The 20,683-nt window shown below is 45.1% G+C and overlaps 1 protein-coding gene across 19 annotated transcripts in view; it reads right to left on the bottom strand.

Annotated features, from left to right (window-relative positions):
* Window positions 1-20,683, bottom strand: part of map9 (microtubule-associated protein 9) — a 350,433-nt gene that overhangs the window by 273,409 nt on the left and 56,341 nt on the right. For 17 of the 19 annotated variants that reach the window (XR_010975979.1, XR_010975969.1, XR_010975968.1 and 14 more), the window contains one exon: window positions 13,385-13,469. The exons of 1 other annotated variant lie outside the window; for it this stretch is intronic. Coding sequence is in view for 1 of the 18 variants with exons in the window: in XM_068042247.1 (XP_067898348.1) it covers window positions 13,385-13,469 (85 nt within the window). In the remaining 17 variants the exon portion in view is untranslated. Of the gene's footprint in view, window positions 1-9,564; window positions 9,828-13,384; window positions 13,470-20,683 lie in introns of those variants that run through there. One more of the 19 variants, XR_010975983.1, reaches the window with a different exon arrangement.

The raw sequence follows: 20,683 nt of genomic DNA, 5'->3' as shown, positions 1-20,683 counted from the left end.
CCTGGGAAACCTGTGTGCCAGCAATTAAAGCTAGGATCAAGAGTTAAAACTGCATCCAATTTGTTTTCTGCAGATTTAAATTCCAGACCTGCTGGTTCCACAGAAGTTTTCCGCATGTTTTGAAATGCGTTCCAGTTGAATGCAGAAGTCGGCTGGTTAGTCATAGTGTCATTACGGCACGGAAGGAGGACACTGGTCCATCAATTCCATGCTGGCTCTCCATACAGCAATCCAGTCAGGCCCATTCCCCACTCTACCTTTGTAGTCATGTAAGTTTATTTCCCTCAAGGGCCCACCCCATTTCCTTTTGATCATCTCCGCTTCCATCACGCTCGTAAGCAGCGAGTTCCAAGTCATTACAACTCGCTGCATAAAAAAATTCCTCCTCACATCCCCTCTGTGGGTGGTGTTTTATGCTATCCCCTGTGGCAAGGCTAGAGATGTGGAGGGTATTTAATTGGGCGGGACGGTGGCGGGTAGAGACCACCTTCCGACATCCATCCTGATTAAATCAATGGCAGGAAGGCCCACAGATGGCCTTCCAGCCCACCGCCAATTGTGGACCTTAAGGGCCTATTAAATCGCAATTAAGAGCCTCTTCCCCCCCACCACTGGTATTAACCCAGCAGCGGGCGAGCCTATCGCCACGCGGGGAGCACGACATGCTTGTGGTCTCCTGGGGGATAGTGGGGTAGTTCCCTTGTTCAAAGGCACTCACTGCCTGATAGAAGGACCCGGCATCGGAAAGGGAGGGCCTGTTGAGAGCCAGCCCCTGTCCTTGCTGCTGCTCCCCCACCCCCACGACAGCCCCCAACCCCCACCCCACGAAACCCCTCTGGCCATCCCTTACCTCTAGCCTGGGTTACTCCGCAATTCTGGGCTTCCAGTGGGTGTCGCTCATACAGCAGCCACTACCTCCCCAGTGGCGTTGCCAAGCAAAAGAGCAGTCGGTCTCTGATTGGCTAGCAGCACTCGGCAGGTGGGATGTCCTCCCCCCCCCCCCACCCAAGGTCCTGATCTGGAGGAAGGTTACCGGTGGCCTCTCAAGTGCCTGATTGGGGAAGGCCTGCCATATGACGAGCCAAAGGAGGTAACGCTGGTCTCTTGCTGGCTCTCCAGCCCTGTACCTCTTGCTCAAAAATTTAAATCTGTGTCCTCTAGTCCTTGTATGATCAGCCAACGGGAACAGCTTTTTTTCTCTACCTTATCTAAAGCTGTCATAATCTTGGACACAGACAGGCTGAAATTTTTGCTTCTTCAACACCATCCCCTCACATACCCCTCCCCATGATGCACCTGTACCCGTCCCTCCTTTGCAGGTTAAAATTACCCCCTTTGTGTCCTCCTCACAGCTTAATTTCCTACTTAGCATTATATTGTCAGCAAACTTGGATGCATTCACTTGGTTCCTTCATCTACGCCATAAATATAGACTGTAAATAACTGAGGCACCAAAACTGATCTTTGCGGTATCCCAGAGCCTACCAGCCTAAAAATGGCCTGTTTATTCCTGCTCCCTGTTTTCTGTCCTTCAGCCAATCCTCTGTTTACAGAAACATAGAAAATAGGACCAGGAGTAGGCCATTCGGCCCTTCGAGCCTGCTCCGCCATTCATTATGATCATGGCTGATCATCCACCTCAGTAGCCTATTCCGGCTTTCGCCCCATACCTTTTGATCCCATTAGACCCAAGAGCTATATCGAACTCCTTCCTGAAAACATACAATGTTTTGGCCTCAACTGCTTTCTGTGGTAGCGAATTCCACAGGTTCACCACTCACCAGGTGAAGAAAGTTCTTCTCATCTCAGTCCTGAAAGGTTTATCCCGTATCAAGAACAAAGAAGAAAGAAAATTACAGCACAGGAACAGGCCCTTCGGCCCTCCAAGCCCGCGCCAATCCAGATCCTCTATCTAAACCTGTCGCCTATTTTCTAAGGGTCTGTATCTCTTTGCTTCCTGCCCATTCATGTATCTGTCTAGATACATCTTAAAAGACGCTATCGTGCCCGCGTCTACCACCTCCGCTGGCAACGCGTTCCAGGCACCCACCACCCTCTGCGTAAAGAACTTTCCACGCATATCCCCCCTAAACATTTCCCCTCTCACTTTGAACTCGTGACCCCGAGTAATTGAATCCCCCACTCTGGGAAAAAGCTTCTTGCTATCCACCCTGTCTATACCTCTCATGATTTTGTACACCTCAATCAGGTCCCCCCTCAACCTCCGTCTTTCTAATGAAAATAATCCTAATCTACTCAACCTCTCTTCATAGCTAGCGCCCTCCATACCTGGCAACATCCTGGTGAACCTCCTCTGCACCCTCTCCAAAGCATCTACATCCTTTGGGGAATGTGGCGACCAGAACTGCACGCAGTATTCCAAATGTGACCAAACCAAAGTCTTATACAACTGTAACATGACCTGCCAACTCTTATACTCAATACCCTGTCCGATGAAGGAAAGCATGCCGTATGCCTTCTTGACCACTCTATTGACCTGCGTTGCCACCTTCAGGGAACAATGGACCTGAACACCCAAATCTCTCTGTACATCAATTTTCCCCAGGACTTTTCCATTTACTGTATAGTTCACTCTTGAATCGGATCTTCCAAAATGCATCACCTCGCATTTGCCCTGATTGAACTCCATCTGCCATTTCTCTGCCCAACTCTCCAACCTATCTATATTCTGCTGTATTCTCTGACAGTCCCCTTCACTATCTGCTACTCCACCAATCTTAGTGTCGTCTGCAAACTTGCTAATCAGACCACCTATACTTTCCTCCAAATCATTTATGTATATCACAAACAACAGTGGTCCCAGCACGGATCCCTGTGGAACACCACTGGTCACACATCTCCACTTTGAGAAACTCCCTTCCACTGCTACTCTCTGTCTCCTGTTGCCCAGCCAGTTCTTTATCCATCTAGCTAGTACACCCTGGACCCCATGCGACTTCACTTTCTCCATCAACCTACCATGGGGAACCTTATCAAACGCCTTACTGAAGTCCATGTATATGACATCTACAGCCCTTCCCTCATCAATCAACTTTGTCACTTCCTCAAAGAATTCTATTAAGTTGGTAAGACATGACCTTCCCTGCACAAAACCATGTTGCCGATCACTGATAAGCCCATTTTCTTCCAAATGGGAATAGATCCTATCCCTCAGTATCTTCTCCAGCAGCTTCCCTACCACTGACGTCAGACTCGCTGGTCTATAATTACCTGGATTATCCCTGCTACCCTTCTTAAACAAGGGGACAACATAAGCAATTCTCCAGTCCTCCGGGACCTCACCCGTGTTTAAGGATGCTGCAAAGATATCTGTTAAGGCCCCAGCTATTTCCTCTCTCGCTTCCCTCAGTAACCTGGGACAGATCCCATCCGGACCTGGGGACTTGTCCACCTTAATGCCTTTTAGAATACCCAACACTTCCTCCCTCCTTATGCCGACTTGACCTAGAGTAATCAAACATCCTTAGACTCTGACTCCTGGTTCTGGACTCCCCCACCATCGGGAACATCCTTCCTGCATCTACCCTGTCAAGTCCTGTTGATAGGTTTCTGTGAGATCCCCCCTCACTCTTCTCAACTCCAGCGAATATAACCCTAACTGACTCAATCTCTCCTCATACGTCAGTCCTGCCATCCCAGGAATCAGTCTGATAAACCTTCGCTGCACTCCCTCTATAGCAAGAGCATCCTTCCTCAGATAAGGAGACCAAAACTGCACACAATATTGCAGGTGTGGCCTCATCAAGGCCCTGTGTAATTGCAACAAGACATCCCTGCTCCTGTACTCAAATGCTCTCACTATGAAGGCCAACATACCATTTGCCTGCTTGCTTACCTTCAGCGACTGGTGTGCGAGAACACCCAGATCTCGTTGCATCTCAGTTTATAGCCATTCTGCCTTCCTGTTTTTGCTACCAAAGTGGATAACCTCACATTTATCCACATGATATTGCATCTGCCATGCATTAGCCCACTCACTCAACTTGTCCAAATCACCCTGAAGCCTCTCCGTATTCTCCTCACAATTCACCCTCCCATCCAGTTTTGTGTCATCTGCAAATTTGGAGATATTACATTTAGTTCCCTCATCTAAATCATTAATGTATATTGTGAATAGCTGGGGTCCCAGCACCGATCTCTGTGGTACCCCACTAGTCACTGCCTGCATTTCAGAAAAAGACCCATTGATCCCTACTCTTTGTTTCCTATCTGCCAACCAATTTTCTATCCATCGCAATACACTACCCCCAATCCCACGCGCTTTAATTTTACACGCTAATCTCTTATCTGGCTCCCCCTCATCAACTGTATTCGTTACATCCTCAAAGAATTCTAGTAGGTTTGTCAAGCATAATTTCCCTTTTGTAAATCCATGCTGACTCTGCCCGATTCTACCAATGTCCTCCAAGTGCTCTGCTAAAAAATCTTTGCTAATGGACTCTAGAATTTTCCCCACTACCGACGTCTGGCTGACTGGTCTATAATTCCCTGCTTTCTCTCTACCTCCCTTTTTAAATAGTGGGGTTACATTCGCTACCCTCCAATCTGTAGGAACTGTTCCAGAGTCTGTAGAATCTTGGAAGATGACCACCAATGCATCCACTATTTCTAGGGCCACTTCCTTAAGTACTCTGGGATGCATACCATCAGGCCCTGGGGATTTATTGGCCTTCAACCCCATCAATTTCCCCAACACCATTTCTCTACTAATACTGATTTCTTTCAGTTCCTCTATCTCACTAAGCCCTGTGCTCCCCAACATTTCTGGAATGGTATTTGTGTCCTCCTTTGTGAAGACAGAACCAAAGTATGCATTTAGTAAGTCAGCCATTTCTTTATTCCCCATAATAAATTTCCCTGTTTCTGACTGTAAGGGACCTGCATTTGTCTTCACATATCAATAGAAAGTTCTTCAGTTAGTTTTTATGTTCCCCGCAAGCTTGCTCTCGTAATCTATTTTCCCTTTCTTAACCAGAAATGCAACCTTTGCTTTTTGTCTGTCCTTCCTAAATACTGAATACCTATGGATGTTCATTCCCATCCCTGGTCAACTTGCAGCCATGTGTCCGTAATCCCGACTATATCATACCTGTTTACATCTATTTGCGCGATTAGTTCATCCACTTTATTGCGAATACTCCGAGCGTTAAGGCACAAAGTCTTAAGGCTTGTCTTTTTAACATTACTTGTCTCCTTCCCACTAGTTTTCACTGTGGCCCTGTTTGATTCAGGCCCTTGATTTCTCTGCCTATCACTTTTCTTATTCCCCTTACTGTCTTTTGTTCTGGTCTTTGATTCCCCCCTCTGACTCCTTGCAAAGGTTCCCATCCACCTTCCATTTTAGTTTAAACCCTCCCCAACCACTCTCGCAAATACTCCCCCCCAGGACATCAGTCCCGGTCATGTCCAGGAGTAACCCGTCCAGTTTGTACTGGTTACACCTCCCCCAGAACTGGTACCAATGTCCCAGGAATCTAAAATCCTCCCCCTCAGCAGCTTTTTCGGGAGCAGAGAGTGCGAGCGAGTGAGCAGCTGGGAAGGTCAGTTTAAAGTAAACTTAATTTCCTTTTCTTTTCGGCGGAGACCGGGGGCTGCTGGGTAGGTAAAACTCGATATATTTGGGCCGTTTAAAATAACTTGCCTTTCATTGCAGCAGCTTTTTCGGGAGCAGAGAATGCGAGCGAGTGAGCAGCTGGGAAGGTCAGTTTAAAGTAAACTTAATTTCCTTTTGTTTTCGGCGGAGACCAGGGGGCTGCTGGGGAAGTAAAACCCTATATATTTGGGCCGTTTCTGAACCCGAGACACCACACCTGTAGTGTCTCCCACCCGCCCTCCTCCTCTAACCAAAAAAAAAGGACTCGCTGGTGTGTAGATAAGGTAAGGCTTTTTCTATTTCTCTTTTTTGTTTTATCGTGTGATTGGTTAAAAACTTTTCGTTCCTTTTTCATTTAACTAAGTTTAAGTTTAAGATTAAAAATGGCAGGAGATCTCAGACCCGTGACATGCTCCTCTTGCTCAATGTGGGAGCTAAAGGACATGGCTGATGTCCTTGACTCCTTCACGTGCAGGAAGTGTGTCCAGCTGCAGCTCTTGTTAGACCGCATGACGGCTCTGGAGCTGCAGATGGACTCACTTTGGAGCATCCGCGATGCTGAGGAGGTCGTGGATAGCACGTTTAGCGAGTTGGTCACACCGCAGATTAGGATTGCTGAGGGAGAAAGGGAATGGGTGACCAAAAGGCAGAGAAAGAGCAGGAAGGCAGCGCAGGTGTCCCCTGCGGTCATCTCCCTCCACAACAGGTATACCTTTTTGGATACTGTTGAGGGAGATGGCTCACCAGGGGAAGGCAGCAGTAGCCAGGTTCATGGCACCGTGGATGGCTCTGCTGTTCGGAAAGGCGGGAAAAAGAGTGGAAGGGCTACAGTCATAGGGGGTTCGATTGTAAGGGGAGTAGATAGGCGGTTCTGTGGTCAAAAACGAGACTCCCGAATGGTATGTTACCTCCCAGGTGCACGGGTCAGGGATGTCTCAGATCGGCTGCAGAACATTCTGAAGGGGGAGGGCGAACAGCCAGTTGTCGTTGTGCACATGGGCACCAATGATATAGGTAAAAAACGGGATGAGGTCAGACAAGCAGAATTTAGGGAGTTAGGAGCCAAGTTAAAAAGTAGGACCTCAGAGGTAGTAATCTCAGGATTGCTACCAGTGCCACGTGATAGTTAGAGTAGAAATGAAAGAATAGTCAGGATGAATGCGTGGCTTGAGAGATGGTGCAGGAGGGAGGGGTTCAGATTTTTGGGACATTGGGACCGGTTCTGGGGGAGGTGGGACTATTACACATTGGACGGTCGACACCTGGGCCGGACTGGAACTAATGTCCTTGGGGGTGCTTTTGCTAACGCTGTTGGGGAGGGTTTAAACTAATGTGGTTGGGGGATGGGAACCAAATGAGGTCAGTGGAGAGTAAGGATGTAGTAACTAAAGCCTGTAAGGAACTAGATAATGAAGTAAGCGTGACTAAGGGAAAGAGTAGGCAGGGAGCAGATGATGAAAGCAAAGGGACTGGTGGTCTGAGGTATATTTGTTTTAATGCAAGAAGTGTAATAGGTAAGGCAGATGAACTTAGGGCTTGGATTAGTACCTGGGAGTATGATGTTATTGCTATTACTGAGACTTGGTTAAGGGAAGGGCATGATTGGCAATGAAATATCCCAGGATACCGATGCTTCAGGCGGGATAGAGAGGGAGGTAAAAGAGGTGGAGGAGTTGCATTGCTGGTCAAAGAGGATATCACAGCTGTGCTGAAGGAAGGCACGATGGAGGACTCGAGCTGTGAGGCAATATGGGCAGAACTCAGAAATAGGAAGGGTGCGGTAACAATGTTGGGGCTGTACTACAGGCCTCCCAACAGCAAGCGTGAGATAGAGGTACAAATATGTAAACAGATTGTGGAAAGCTGTAGGAGCAACAGGGTGGTGGTGATAGGAGATTTTAATTTTCCCAACATTGACTGGGATTCACTTAGTGTTAGAGGTCTAGATGGAGCAGAATTTGTCAGGAGCATCCAGGAGGGTTTTCGAGAGCAGAATGTAAATAGTCCAACTCGGGAAGGGGCCATACTGGACCTGGTGTTGGGGAATGAGCCGGGCCAGGTGGTTGACGTTTCAGTAGGGGACTACTTTGGGAATAGTGATCACAATTCCGTAAGTTTTAGAATACTCATGGACAAAGACGAGAGTGGTCCCAAAGGAAGAGTGCTAAATTGGGGGAAGGCCAACTATACCAAAATTCGGCAGGAGCTGGGGAATGTAGATTGGGCGCAGCTGTTTGAAGGTAAATCCACATTTGATATGTGGGAGGCTTTTAAAAAGAGGTTGATTAGCATGCAGGAGAGACATGTTCCTGTGAAAATGAGGGATAGAAATAGCAAGATTAGGGAACCATGGATGACAGGTGAAATTGTGAGACTAGCTAAGAGGAAAAAGGAAGCATCCATAAGTTCTAGGCGGCTGAAGAAAGACGAAGCTTTGAAAGAATATCGGGATTGTAGGCGCAATCTGAAACGAGGAATTAAGAGGGCTAAAAGGGGTCATGAAATATCTTTAGCAAACAGGTTTAAGGAAAATCCCAAAGCCTTTTATTCATATATAAGGAGCAAGAGGGTAACTAGAGAAAGGATTGGCCCACTCAAGGACAAAGGAGGAAAGTTATGCGTGGAGTCAGAGAAAATGGGTGAGATTCTAAATGAGTACTTTGCATCGGTATTCACCGAGGAGAGGGACATGACGGATGCTGAGGTTCGGGACAGATGTTTGATTACTCTAGGTCAAGTCAGTATAAGGAGGGAGGAAGTGTTGGGTATTCTAAAAGGCATTAAGGTGGACAAGTCCCCAGGTCCGGATGGGATCTATCCCACGTTACTGTGGGAAGCGAGAGAGGAAATAGTTGGGGCCTTAACAGATATCTTTGCAGCATCCTTAAACACGTGTGAGGTCCCGGAGGACTGGAGAATTGCTTATGTTGTCCCCTTGTTTAAGAAGGGTAGCAGGGATAATCCAGGTAATTATAGACCAGTGAGCCTGACGTCAGTGGTAGGGAAGCTGCTGGAGAAGATACTGAGGGATAGGATCTATTCCCATTTGGAAGAAAATGGTCTTATCAGTGATAGGCAACATGGTTTTGTGCAGGGAAGGTCATGTCTTACCAACTTAATAGAATTCTTTGAGGAAGTGACAAAGTTGATTGATGAGGGAAGGGCTGTAGATGTCGCATACATGGACTTCAGTAAGGCGTTCGATAAGGTTCCCCATGGTAGGCTGATGGAGAAAGTGAAGGCGCATAGGGTCCAAGGTGTACTAGCGAGATGGATAAAGAAATGGCTGGGCAACAGGAGACAGACAGTAGCAGTGGAAGGGAGTTTCTCAAAATGGAGATGTGTGACCAGTGGTGTTCCACAGGGATCCGTGCTGGGACCACTGTTGTTTGTGATATACATAAATGATTTGGAGGAAAGTATAGGTGGTCTGATTAGCAAGTTTGCAGACGACACTAAGATTGGTGGAGTAGCAGATAGTGAAGGGGACTGTCAGAGAATACAGCAGAATATAGATAGACTGGAGAGTTGGGCAGAGAAATGGCAGATGGAGTTCAATCAGGGCAAATGCGCGGTGATGCATTTTGGAAGATCCAATTCAAGAGTGAACTATACAGTAAATGGAAAAGTGCAAGGGAAAATTGATGTACAGAGAGATTTGGGTGTTCAGGTCCATTGTTCCCTGAAGGTGTACAAAATCATGAGAGGTATAGACAGGGTGGATTGCAAGAAGCTTTTTCCCAGAGTGGGGGATTCAATTACAAGGGGACACGAGTTCAAAGTGAAAGGGGAAAAGTTTAGGGGGGATATGCGTGGAAAGTTCTTTACGCAGAGGGTGGTGGGTGCATGGAACGCATTGCCAGCGGAGGTGGTAGACGCGGGCACGATAGTGTCTTTTAAGATGTATCTAGACAGATACATGAATGGGCAGGAAGTAAAGAGATACAGACCCTTAGAAAATAGGCGACAGGTTTAGATAGAGGATTTGGATCGGCGTCGGCTTGGAGGGCCGAAGGGCCTGTTCCTGTGCTGTAATTTTCTTTGTTCTTTGTTCTTCAGGTGGCAACGCAGGTCAATAGAGTGGTCAAGAAGGCATACGGCATGCTTTCCTTCATCGGACGGGGTATTGAGTACAAGAGTTGGCAGGTCATGTTACAGTTGTATAGGACTTTGGTTCGGCCACATTTGGAATACTGCGTGCAGTTCTGGTCGCCACATTACCAAAAGGATGTGGATGCTTTGGAGAGGGTGCAGAGGAGGTTCACCAGGATGTTGCCCGGTATGGAGGGCGCTAGCTGTGAAGAGAGGTTGAGTAGATTAGGATTATTTTCATTAGAAAGACGGAGGTTGAGGGGGGACCTGATTGAGGTGTACAAAATCATGAGAGGTATAGACAGGGTGGATAGCAAGAAGCTTTGGTGGATAGCAAGAAGCTTTTTCCCAGAATGGGGGATTCAATTACTGGGGGACACGAGTTCAAAGTGAAAGGGGAAAAGTTTAGGGGGGATATGCGTGGAAAGTTCTTTACGCAGAGGGTGGTGGGTGCATGGAACGCATTGCCAGCGGAGGTGGTAGACGCGGGCACGATAGCGTCTTTTAAGATGTATCTAGACAGATACATGAATGGGCAGGAAGTGAAGAGATACAGACCCTTAGAAAATAGGCGACAGGTTTAGATAGAGGACTTGGATTGGCGTAGGCTTGGAGGGCCGAAGGGCCTGTTCCTGTGCTGTAATTATCTTTGTTCTTTGTTCACACCATCTCTTCAGCCACGTATTCATCCGATATATCCTGCTATTTCTACTCTGACTAGCATGTGGCACCTTTGAGGTCCTACTTTTCAACTTACTTCCTAACTCCCTATATTCTGCTTTTGGGACCTCATCCTTTTTTTTAACCTATGTCGTTTGTACCAACGTGTACCATTACCACTGGCTGTTCACCCTCTCCCTTCAGAATGTCTTGTAACCATTCTGAGACATCCTTGACCCTTGTACCAGGAGGCAACAAAGCATCCTGGAATCTCTTTTGCAGCCACAGAAATGCTTATCTATTCCCCTTGCAATTGAATCCCCTATAACTATTGCATTCCCACACTTTTTGCTCCTCCCCTGTGCAGCAGAGCCAACTGTGGTGCAAAGAATTGGGCTGTTGCTGCTTTCCCCTCAGGGGCCATTCCCCCCAACCGTATCCAAAGCAGTATACCTGTTGTGCAGGGGAATAGTCACAGGAGATTCCTGAACTGCCTGCCTCGTCCTCTTGCTCTGCCTGGTGATCACCCATTCCCCTCTTGCCTGTGGGCTCTGAGCCTGCAGTGTGACCACCTCTCAATACGTGCTATCCACGATACTCTCTGCCTCGTGGATGCTCCACAGTGTCCCCAGCTGCCGCTCCAGCTCCGAAACTCGGGCTTCCAGGAGCTGCAGCTGGATACATTTCCTGCACACGTGCTGGTCCCGGGCAGTGGAAATGTTCCCGGCTTCCGACGTGGAGCACACCACAGCTTTGAGCTCTCCTGCCGTGACTTAACCCTGTAAATTAAATTAAACCATCTGTAAGATCTTAATGTCCAATAATATCAGCTACTCTCGGGCCCTTCTTCCCTGGTCCTCACTACTACAGAACTCCTTACTATATTTGAAATAAAGTTTAAACTTCTCTTACCTGAGATACTGACCCAGCTATTTAGAGCTATTCCCTAACAGCTGTGACTCACCAACCAATCACCTTGCAGCTCTCCTGTGACGTCACTGTTGGCTTTTTTTTTTCAAAACTCCGGCGCGCTGCTGCTGCACTTTTAAACTCTGCCGGTCTCACTCAGTCTCGCTCCTTCCCAATGCCGTGGGAAGTTTATGCTGCCTCCAACCCCAGGAGGCCTGAACTTGTGGCACCTTATTGAATGACTTCTGAAAATTCAAAGATGTTAACTGCACTGGGTCCCCCTTATCTACGCTGCTGGTAACATCCACAAAATACTCTAATAGATTTGTTAAACACGATTTCCCTTTTATAAAGCCATGTTAACTCATCCTAATCATATTATGATTGTCTAAGTGCCCTGTTACCACTTCCTTAATAATGAATTCCAGCATTTTTCCCAAGACTGATGTCAGGCTAACTGGCCTGCAGTTTCCCATTTATTCTCTCCTTCCTTTCTTGAACAGTGGTGTCACATTTGCTATCTTCCAAACCACTAGGACCGTTTCAAAATGTCAGGAATTTTGAAAGATCACAACCAGTGCATTCACTATCTCTGCAGCTCCCTCTTTTAGAGCCCTAGGATGCAGGCCATCGGGTCACGGGGATTTGTCAGCTTTCACTAACTTCTCCAGTATTTTTTATTTACTCATATTAATTACTTTAAGTTCTTCACCCTCACTGAACCCTTGGTTTTCCACTATTTCTCATATGTGTTTTGTCTGGGCAAGGCAATGTTAAACAAGTCACTCGAACTAACACACATGGGGCTTCAATTTAACATCTCAACCAAAGGACGACAGCTCTGATAATGCAACAGTCTCTCAGTGCTGCACAGAAGAATTAGCTTCAACTATGTATTCAAGAGTCCCGGAGTAGAGCTACAACAGTCTGACTCAGAGGCACTAAACCAAACTGACATAAGTATCTATTTCAATTTCAGAACAAGCATTTGAAGATCAAAGCATGAGAAATTTCAGGACCTTTTTCTCTCTCTAATGGGGTTACTTCTAGGTTTTGCATTCCTGATGCAAATTATCCCATACTGGAAGGACATGCTAGAATAGCATGCATTTACTCAGCCCCTGTTTGCTTTTCCACCCAATTGAACTCAAAAGCAGACTATGCCCCAGACTAAGGAAAAGAAAAGTCACTTAACGGGCTGGATTTTTCGGCAGCAAGCTTCAAAAATGGCAGGACGGATGCGCGAGATGTACTCTGCGGAGCCGCCGCAATGTTTAGCACGGCGGCTCATTTACATGGATGGGGCGAACCGCACCACCCCCCCCCCCCCCCACCGAAGACGTGGAGAGCGCGGGCACTCCGTCACCAGCAACTGTGTCTGGTGCCACTGTGCAGGCGCTGACACATTTTTAAAGGGCTTCAAGGCCTTATATTTAATTTACATTTTTAAGGGAACAGTCACGAAAAATTTAATTTGAAAAATGACTGAACACTTTATTGATTGCCCTCTGCCCCACAAAAAAACTTAACTTCTAATCCTGACCTTTCCCCTTGAACTTTATTCAGTTTAATCTTCAACCACTTGCCACCATCCCCTTCACCAATCGCAATAGTTTTCAACGAGGCCTCACCACTACCATTAATATGGGGCGAGGCCTTCCCAGCATTGAGGCCCATGGCAGGCCTCTCCCGGAAGTATTTTCCAGGTCACCCCGCCAGGACTCTCAACATCGGGGGCTTGTAAAATCTAGCCCAACATTGCTATCCAGGGACCCGTACCGAGAGTGGCCATGCACGGACATCAGATGAGGACCAATTGGTTTGGTTGAAATGTCATTGGCTGAGTAATCTGTTATACTTGATGTCTGGACTCACAAATGAAGAAGTACACGTTCACTGAGGTACTTACTGGCTACAGGCACATTATTGTTTTAAACTGTAACTCCTTTCTAGGATATACATTTGACATACTCTAGATTTGACTGAAGTTAAAGGAAGAAGCTAGTAAAGACTTACAAAGTTAACTTCAATTTATTTTCTTTTCGGATGCAACACAAAATTGCAACCAGTCAAATTATTACAATTTTATGGTAGGTAGCATGTTCTCACCATAATCATCAAAATCACGGAAGTAAATTTCTTCAACAGTGGATTCTTTTGCCACCCCGGTAGCAACTGTCCTGTGTAATTCATCCTGAATTGAAAATAGTATACAAAAGAATATCATTTTCTCTGTGGACAGGAATATATTGACTAATTAAATTAGCAAACAAAAAATGTCTTCCCTTTTGGGAGGGGATAGGGTGGTTAATATAATCTGTTTATCAAGGTTCCTAATGCAGATGTTGCCAGATCTGCTGAGTATTTATGGCACTTTCTGTTCTCATTTCAGAATTCCAGCATCTGCAGGATCTTGCTCTTATTTTCCTAGACAATTCTAGTGTCCAAAATTTCTAAGTATTACAGAAAAAGAAAATATATACCTTAGACTCCAATTCAGTAATTAAATAATACAATATATGCTTACATCTCTAGAACGGTTGTACATTACGAGGGCTCAATGCTGACATGCAAGCGGACGAAAAGCGATAATCCACTGGTCAAAAGTAGTCAAGTATTTTGCTCATGGATTTGGCACAAGCAGATTTCAGTTTTACTTGCTGAACAATCTTATAAGAGCTATGGCAGATCATAGTCAACATTATCTTGAAAACAATTAGTCAAAATCCATTAACTGCTGATTATTAATTATAAGTTCATGATACTAAAATAGAGGGTCAGAGGCCTGGTATTTCTCAGTCAAAACATGTAAAAGATTCAATAAAATTTCAGCGTCAGATTCATAATTTTGTGGGCAAGAATCCTAAAGCTGACAATACAGAATTAAAGAAAATGAAAAGATGAAAAGAAGAACAGAACTAAATGGTAGTTCAGATTGACACACTCAAAATCTGCGATCTTATTTTCATTACTAGCTGATTCCCTGTGATGTTGCGCACCCAACAGCCGAGGACCTGAAACATTTTTATGATGATCAGCTGTTAATTCGCTTATCCCTTTGAAGCCCCGATGCAAGTTCTCCCTACAAGTGTTAGAATAGTTGCATCCTGAAATTATTTGGAAGCCAATTTGTTGTTCTACTGGAATTTTCTCTAAATTAACTCCTCTCTTTTGGGAGAGGTCAGATTATCTGAAGATCAGGGGGAAAAAAAAGCAGGAAATATTGGTGAATGGCTGCTTTTAAGACTGAATGGAAGTATATAGTCATGTCCACCAGGGGTCAATATTAGGACATATATTAATGATCTGAGCTTGGCTAAAGGAAGATAGGAACAGGAGTAGACCATTCAGCCCCTCGAGCCTGTCCCGCCATTCAATGAGATCATGGCTGATCCGCGGCCTAACTCCATACACCTGCCTTTGGCCCATATCCCTTAATATCTTTGCTTCACAAAAATCTATCTATCTCAGATTTAAAATGAACAACTGTTCTAGCTTCAACTGCTGTTTGTGGGAGAGAGTTCCAAACCTCTACCACCCTTTGCGTGAAGAAGTGCTTCCCAACATCTCTCCTGAACAGTCTGGTCCTAAGTTTTAGACTATGCCCCCTAGTTTTAGAATCTCCAACCAGTGGAAATAGTTTTATCTTTATCTAGCCTGTCTTTTCCTGTTAATGTCTTGAAGACTTCGATCAGATCACCCCTTAACCTTCTAAATTCTAGCAAAAAGAGGCCTAATTTGTGTAATCTCTCCTCGTAACTTAACCCCTGTAGTCCAGGTATCATTCTTGTGAACTTACATTGCACTCCCTCCAAGGACAATATATCCTTCCTAAGGTGTGGTGCCCAGAACTGCTCACAGTACTCCAAGTGGAGTCTAACCAGGGTTTTGTACAGCTGCAGCATAACCTCTGTGTCTTTATACTCCAATCCTCTAGATATAAAGGCGAGCATTCCATTAGCCTTTTTGATTATTTTCTGCAATTGCTCATGGCATTTTAAAGATCTATTCACCTGAACCCCCAAGTCTCTTTGGACATCCACTGTACTTAACCCCTCCCATTTAGAAAGTACCCTGTTCTATCCTTTTTTGGTCCAAAATGGATAACCTCACACTTGCCAGCATTGAAATCCATCTGCCACAGTTTTGCCCACTCACCTGGCCTGTCAATATCTCTTTGCAATTTTATGCTATCATCTAGACTGTCTACAATGCCGCCTAACTTCGTATCATCAGGAAATTTGGATATATGACTTACTATGCCATCATCCAAGTCGTTAATGAATAAAGTGAATAATTGAGGCCCCAACACAGATCCCTGCAGGACACCACTTGTCACTTCCTGCCAATTGGAGTACTTACCCATTAGCCCCACTCTCTGTCGTCTACCACTCAACCAACTTCCTAACCATGTCAATAATTTGCCCTCAACTCCATGGGCTTCTACCTTAGTTAACAGTCTCTTATGTGGGACTCTATCAAATGCCTTCTGGAAGTCCATATAAATAACATCCATAGACATTCCCCTGTCCACTACCTTAGTCACCTCTTCAAAAAATTCAATGAGATTTGTCAGGCATGACCTTCCCGTCATGATTAGATTAGATTAGAGATACAGCACTGAAACAGGCCCTTCGGCCCACCGAGTCTGTGCCGACCATTAACTACCCATTTATACTAATCCTACACTAATCCCATATTCCTACCAAACATCCCCACCTGTCCCTATATTTCCCTACCACCTACCTATACTAGTGACAATTTATAATGGCCAATTTACCTATCAACCTGCAAGTCTTTTGGCTTGTGGGAGGAAACTGGAGCACCCGGAGAAAACCCACGCAGACACAGGGAGAACTTGCAAACTCCACACAGGCAGTACCCAGAATCGAACCCGGGTCCCTGAAGTTGTGAGGCTGCAGCGCTAACCACTGCGCCACTGTGCCGCCCACAGTCATGAATCCATACTGGCTGTTTCTGATTAACTGAAAGTTTTCTAGGTGTTCAGTCACCCTATCCTTGAGTATAGACTCCAGCAACTTGCCCACCACAGATGTCAGGCTAACTGGTCTGTAAATTCCTTGGTTTCCCCCTTTCACCTTTCTTAAAAAGTTGAGTGACATGTGCAAATTTCCAATCCAGAGGGACCACTCCTGAATCTAGGGAACTCTGAAAGACTATAGTTAGGGCATCTACAATGTGCTCCCCTACTTCCTTTAACACACTCGGATGGAAACTGTCAGGTCCTACGGATTTTTCACTCTTTAGTTCCATTAATTTCCTTGTTACTGACGGTTTACTTACATTAATTGTATTAAGTCCCTGTCCCGTATCGGCTATTAATTTTATCGGGACTTCCGGCAAGTTATCCTCCTTTTCAACTGTAAATACTGAGGCAAAGTAATTGTTCAACATGTCTGCCATTTCCCATTATCAATGACAATATCTCCATTTTCAGCTTTTAGTGGGCCTACATTGCTCTTGACCACCCACTTTCCCTTTATGTAACTATAAAATTTCTTCTTATTGATTTTGATGTCCCTTGCAAGTTTCCTTTCATAATCTCTTTTAGTAGCTCTTATAAGCTGCTTTATGACCCTTTGTTGGTCTTTGTATCGATCCCATTCGGCCGGATCTGTGCTGCATTTTGCATTTTTGTAAGCCCTTTCTTTTTGTTTTATGCCATCCCTAATCTCTTTAGTTGTCCGTGGCTGTTTTTTTTGCGAAGTGGAGCTTTTTCCTCTCAGGGGTAAAAACTCGCTCTGTATTTCGTTAAACGTTTCTTTAAATACTCTCCACTGTTCTTCAATCGTTTGACCCATTAACAGATCTACCCAGTTTACCTTGGACAGTCGCTGTACATAACGGGTGCATAATCGTAAAGTTTGCAGATGATACAAAACATTGAAGGGGATAGTACCAGACTTAGGAGAACACATTAACTGGGATAGTCTTAGTGCAAAAGGCTTAAAGGGGGCGGAATTCTTAAAGTGCGTACAGGAGAACTTTTATGAGCCAGCACATAGGAAGTCCTACAACAGAAGGGTCGCTACTGGACCTAATCCGAGGGAATGAAGGAAACAAGTGACAGATGTGTCAGTGGGGGAGCATTTCGGGGATAGTGACCATAACTCTAAGATTTAAGGTAGTTATGGAGAAGGACAAAGATGGACCGGAAATAAAGATACTGAATTGAGGGAAGGCCAATTTCAATATCAGAAAACAGGATCTGGCCAAAGTGGACTGGGAGCAGCTACTTGTAGGAAAGTTTACATTAGACCAGTGGGGGTCACTCAAAAAGGAAATAGCGAGAGTTCAGGGCCAAAACGTTCCCGTAAAGGTGAAGAATAGGATCAACAAGTCCAGGGAACCCTGGATGTCAAGGGATATAGAGGATTGGGTAACAGTCATAGCGTCATAGAGTTATACAGCACAGAAACAGGCCCTTCGGCCCACCGCGTCCGCGCCGGCCATCAAGCCTATCTATTCCAATCCCATTCTCCAGCATTTGGCCCGTAGCCTTGTATGCTATGACGTTTCAAGTGCTCATCTAAATACTTCTTAAACGTTGAAGGTTCCTGCCTCTATCACTCCTTCAGGCAGTGTGTTCCAGATTCCAACCACCCTCTGGGTGAAAATTGTTTTTCCTCAAATCCCCTCTAAACCTCCTGCCCTTAAATCTATGCCCCCTGGTTATTGACACCACCGCTAAGGGAAAAAGTTTTTTCCTATCTACCAGATCTATGCCCCTCATAATTCTGTATACCTCAATCAGGTCCCCCCTCAGCCTTCTCTGCTTGAAGGAAAACAACCCTAGCCTATCCAGTCTCTCTTCATAGCTGAAATGCTCCAGTCCAGGCAACATCCTGGTGAATCTCCTCTGCACCCTCTCCATTGCAATCACATCCTTCCGATAGTGTGGCAACCAAACCTGTACACAGTACTCCAGCTGTGGCTTAACTAGCGTTTTAAACAGCTCCATCATAACCTCCCTGCTCTTATATTCTATGCCTCAGTTAATAAAGGAAAGTATCCCATATGCCTTCTTAACCCTCGAGGAACAGCACCTCATTTACTGATTAGGCACGCTATAGCCTGCCAGACTGAACATGGAGTTCAATCATTTCAGAGCATGACGGGCCCACCTTTTTATTTTTATTTTTAGTTATTTTTTCTTTTATATTTTTTATTTGTTTATTTTATTTTAGTTTGTTTCTACTGTACCTACCCACTTTTTTTTTTTATGTTCATGCTCCATGACCTTCTGGTCAGCTATTCTCTGTGCTGTGTGGACAGAATAATATGGGGACATTTAAGGTGAAATAGTTAATCAATCATGTACTACTAACAAACTAACCTCGAAGTTGCAGAGACAGCTCATCAGAATTGACTTCATAGTTTCAGGGCTGCACAGACAGCTTATTAGTAGAAGTAGACTAACAAGCAAAAACTAACAGGACAGCTGCAGGCTGTATAGCAATCAGCCTAACGGTCCAAGGAGATAGGGGGATGAGAAACTGCTAGAGTAAGGAGGTGCAACAAATTGACAAGGCAGTACCCCAATCAGGCCATGTCACCAAGAAACTGCAGAGTTTGTAAACCAATTGGGAACATAAAGGGGGTGTCACTGATTTGTATGAAGAACTATAAGAAAGGCTTGATTTCCCTGTTCAGGCAGGAAAGGAGAGGAGAGAAGAGCCCAGGTGTTGTTGTTGTTTGCTTTGCTGATGATGTAACCAAGAAGTACTGCAATAAAGTTTCTTAAAGCTACAGTCGGACTTCGTCTCACTTTGTGTAACTAATGCGATCCAACAGAGTTCAATAATTTCAGAGCATGATGGGCCCCCTTTTTATTTTTATTTTTAGTTATTTTTTCTTTTATATTTTTTATTTGTTCATTTTATTTTAGTTTGTTTCTACTGTGCCTACCCACTTTTTTTTGTGTTCGTGCTCCATGACCTTCTGGTCAGCTATTCTCTGTGACCCTGTCCTATCAACACCTTCTCTTTTGTTATCTCTTGCCCCACCCCCACTTTAATTGCTTAAAACCTTTTATATTTCTGATATTTGCCAGTTCCAATGAAGGGTCACTGACCTGAAACATTAACTCTGTTTCTCTCTCCATAGATGCTGCCAGACGTGTTGAGTATTTCCAGCATTTCTTGTTTCTTGTTTTTATTGCCTTCCGAACCACCTTACCTGCCTGTGCTGCTGCCCTCAGTGATCTATGGACAAGTACACCAAGCTCCCTCTGACCCTCTGTACTTCCTAGGTTCCTACCATCCATTGTATATTCCCTTGCCTTGTTAGTCTTCCCAAAATGCATCACCTCACACTTCTCAGGATTAAATTCCATTTGCCACTGCTCTGCCCATCTTATCAGCCCATCCAGATCGTCCTGTAATCTAAGGCTTTCCTCCTCACTATTTACGACACCACCAATTTTCGTGTAATCTGCGAACTTACTGGCCATACCTCCTATATTCACGTCTAAATCATTAATGTACACTACAAACAGCGAGGGTCCCAGCAACAATCCCTGCAGTAAATCACTGGTCACAGGCTTCCAATTGCAAAACAACCCTCGACCATCACCCTCTGCCTCCTGCCACTAAGCCAATTTTGGATCCAATTTGCAAAATTGCCCTGGATCCCACTGCTCTTACTTTCTTGACCAATCTCCCATGCAGGACCTTATCAAAAGCCTACTGAAGTCCATGTAGACTACATCAACTGCTTTACCCTCATCAACACATCTAATCACCTCCTTGAAAAATTCAATCAAATTTGTTAGACATGATTTCCCCCTGACAAAGCAATACTGACTATCATTGATTGATCCCTGCCACTCCGAGTGGAGATTAATCCTGTCCCTCAGAATTTTTTCCAATAGTTTTCCTACCACTGATGTTAGACTGTAATTACCTGGTTTATCCCGACTACCATTCTTGGATAACGGTACCACATTCGCTGTCCTCCAATCCTCTGGCACTGCTCCTGTGGCCAGAGAGGATTTGAGAATTTGTGTCAAAGCCCCTGCTATCTCCTCCCTTGAGTCACATAACAGCATGGGATACATCTCATCTGGGCCTGGAGATTTATCCACTTTTAAGCCTGCTAAAATCACTAATGCTAATTTGTTCAAGTATATCACAATCCCTGATCTCTACACCTACACCGTCCTTCTCCATAGTGAACACAGATGAAAAGTCATCATTTAAAACCTCACCTACGTCCTCCAGCTCCACACACAGATTGCCACTTTGGTCCCTAATGGGCCTTACTCTTTCCCTGTTTATTCTCTTGCCCTTAACATACTTATAAAACGCCTTGGGATTTTCCTTTATCTTGCCTGCAAGTGTTTTTTCACGCCCCCTCTTCGCTCTCCTAATTACTTTTTTTTAAAGC

Source organism: Heterodontus francisci, chromosome 1 (assembly GCF_036365525.1).
Source record: "Heterodontus francisci isolate sHetFra1 chromosome 1, sHetFra1.hap1, whole genome shotgun sequence".
NCBI lineage: Eukaryota > Metazoa > Chordata > Chondrichthyes > Heterodontiformes > Heterodontidae > Heterodontus > Heterodontus francisci.
The sequence above is the reverse complement of the archived record's forward strand: the minus strand, read 5'-3'. Positions and strand labels throughout refer to the sequence as shown.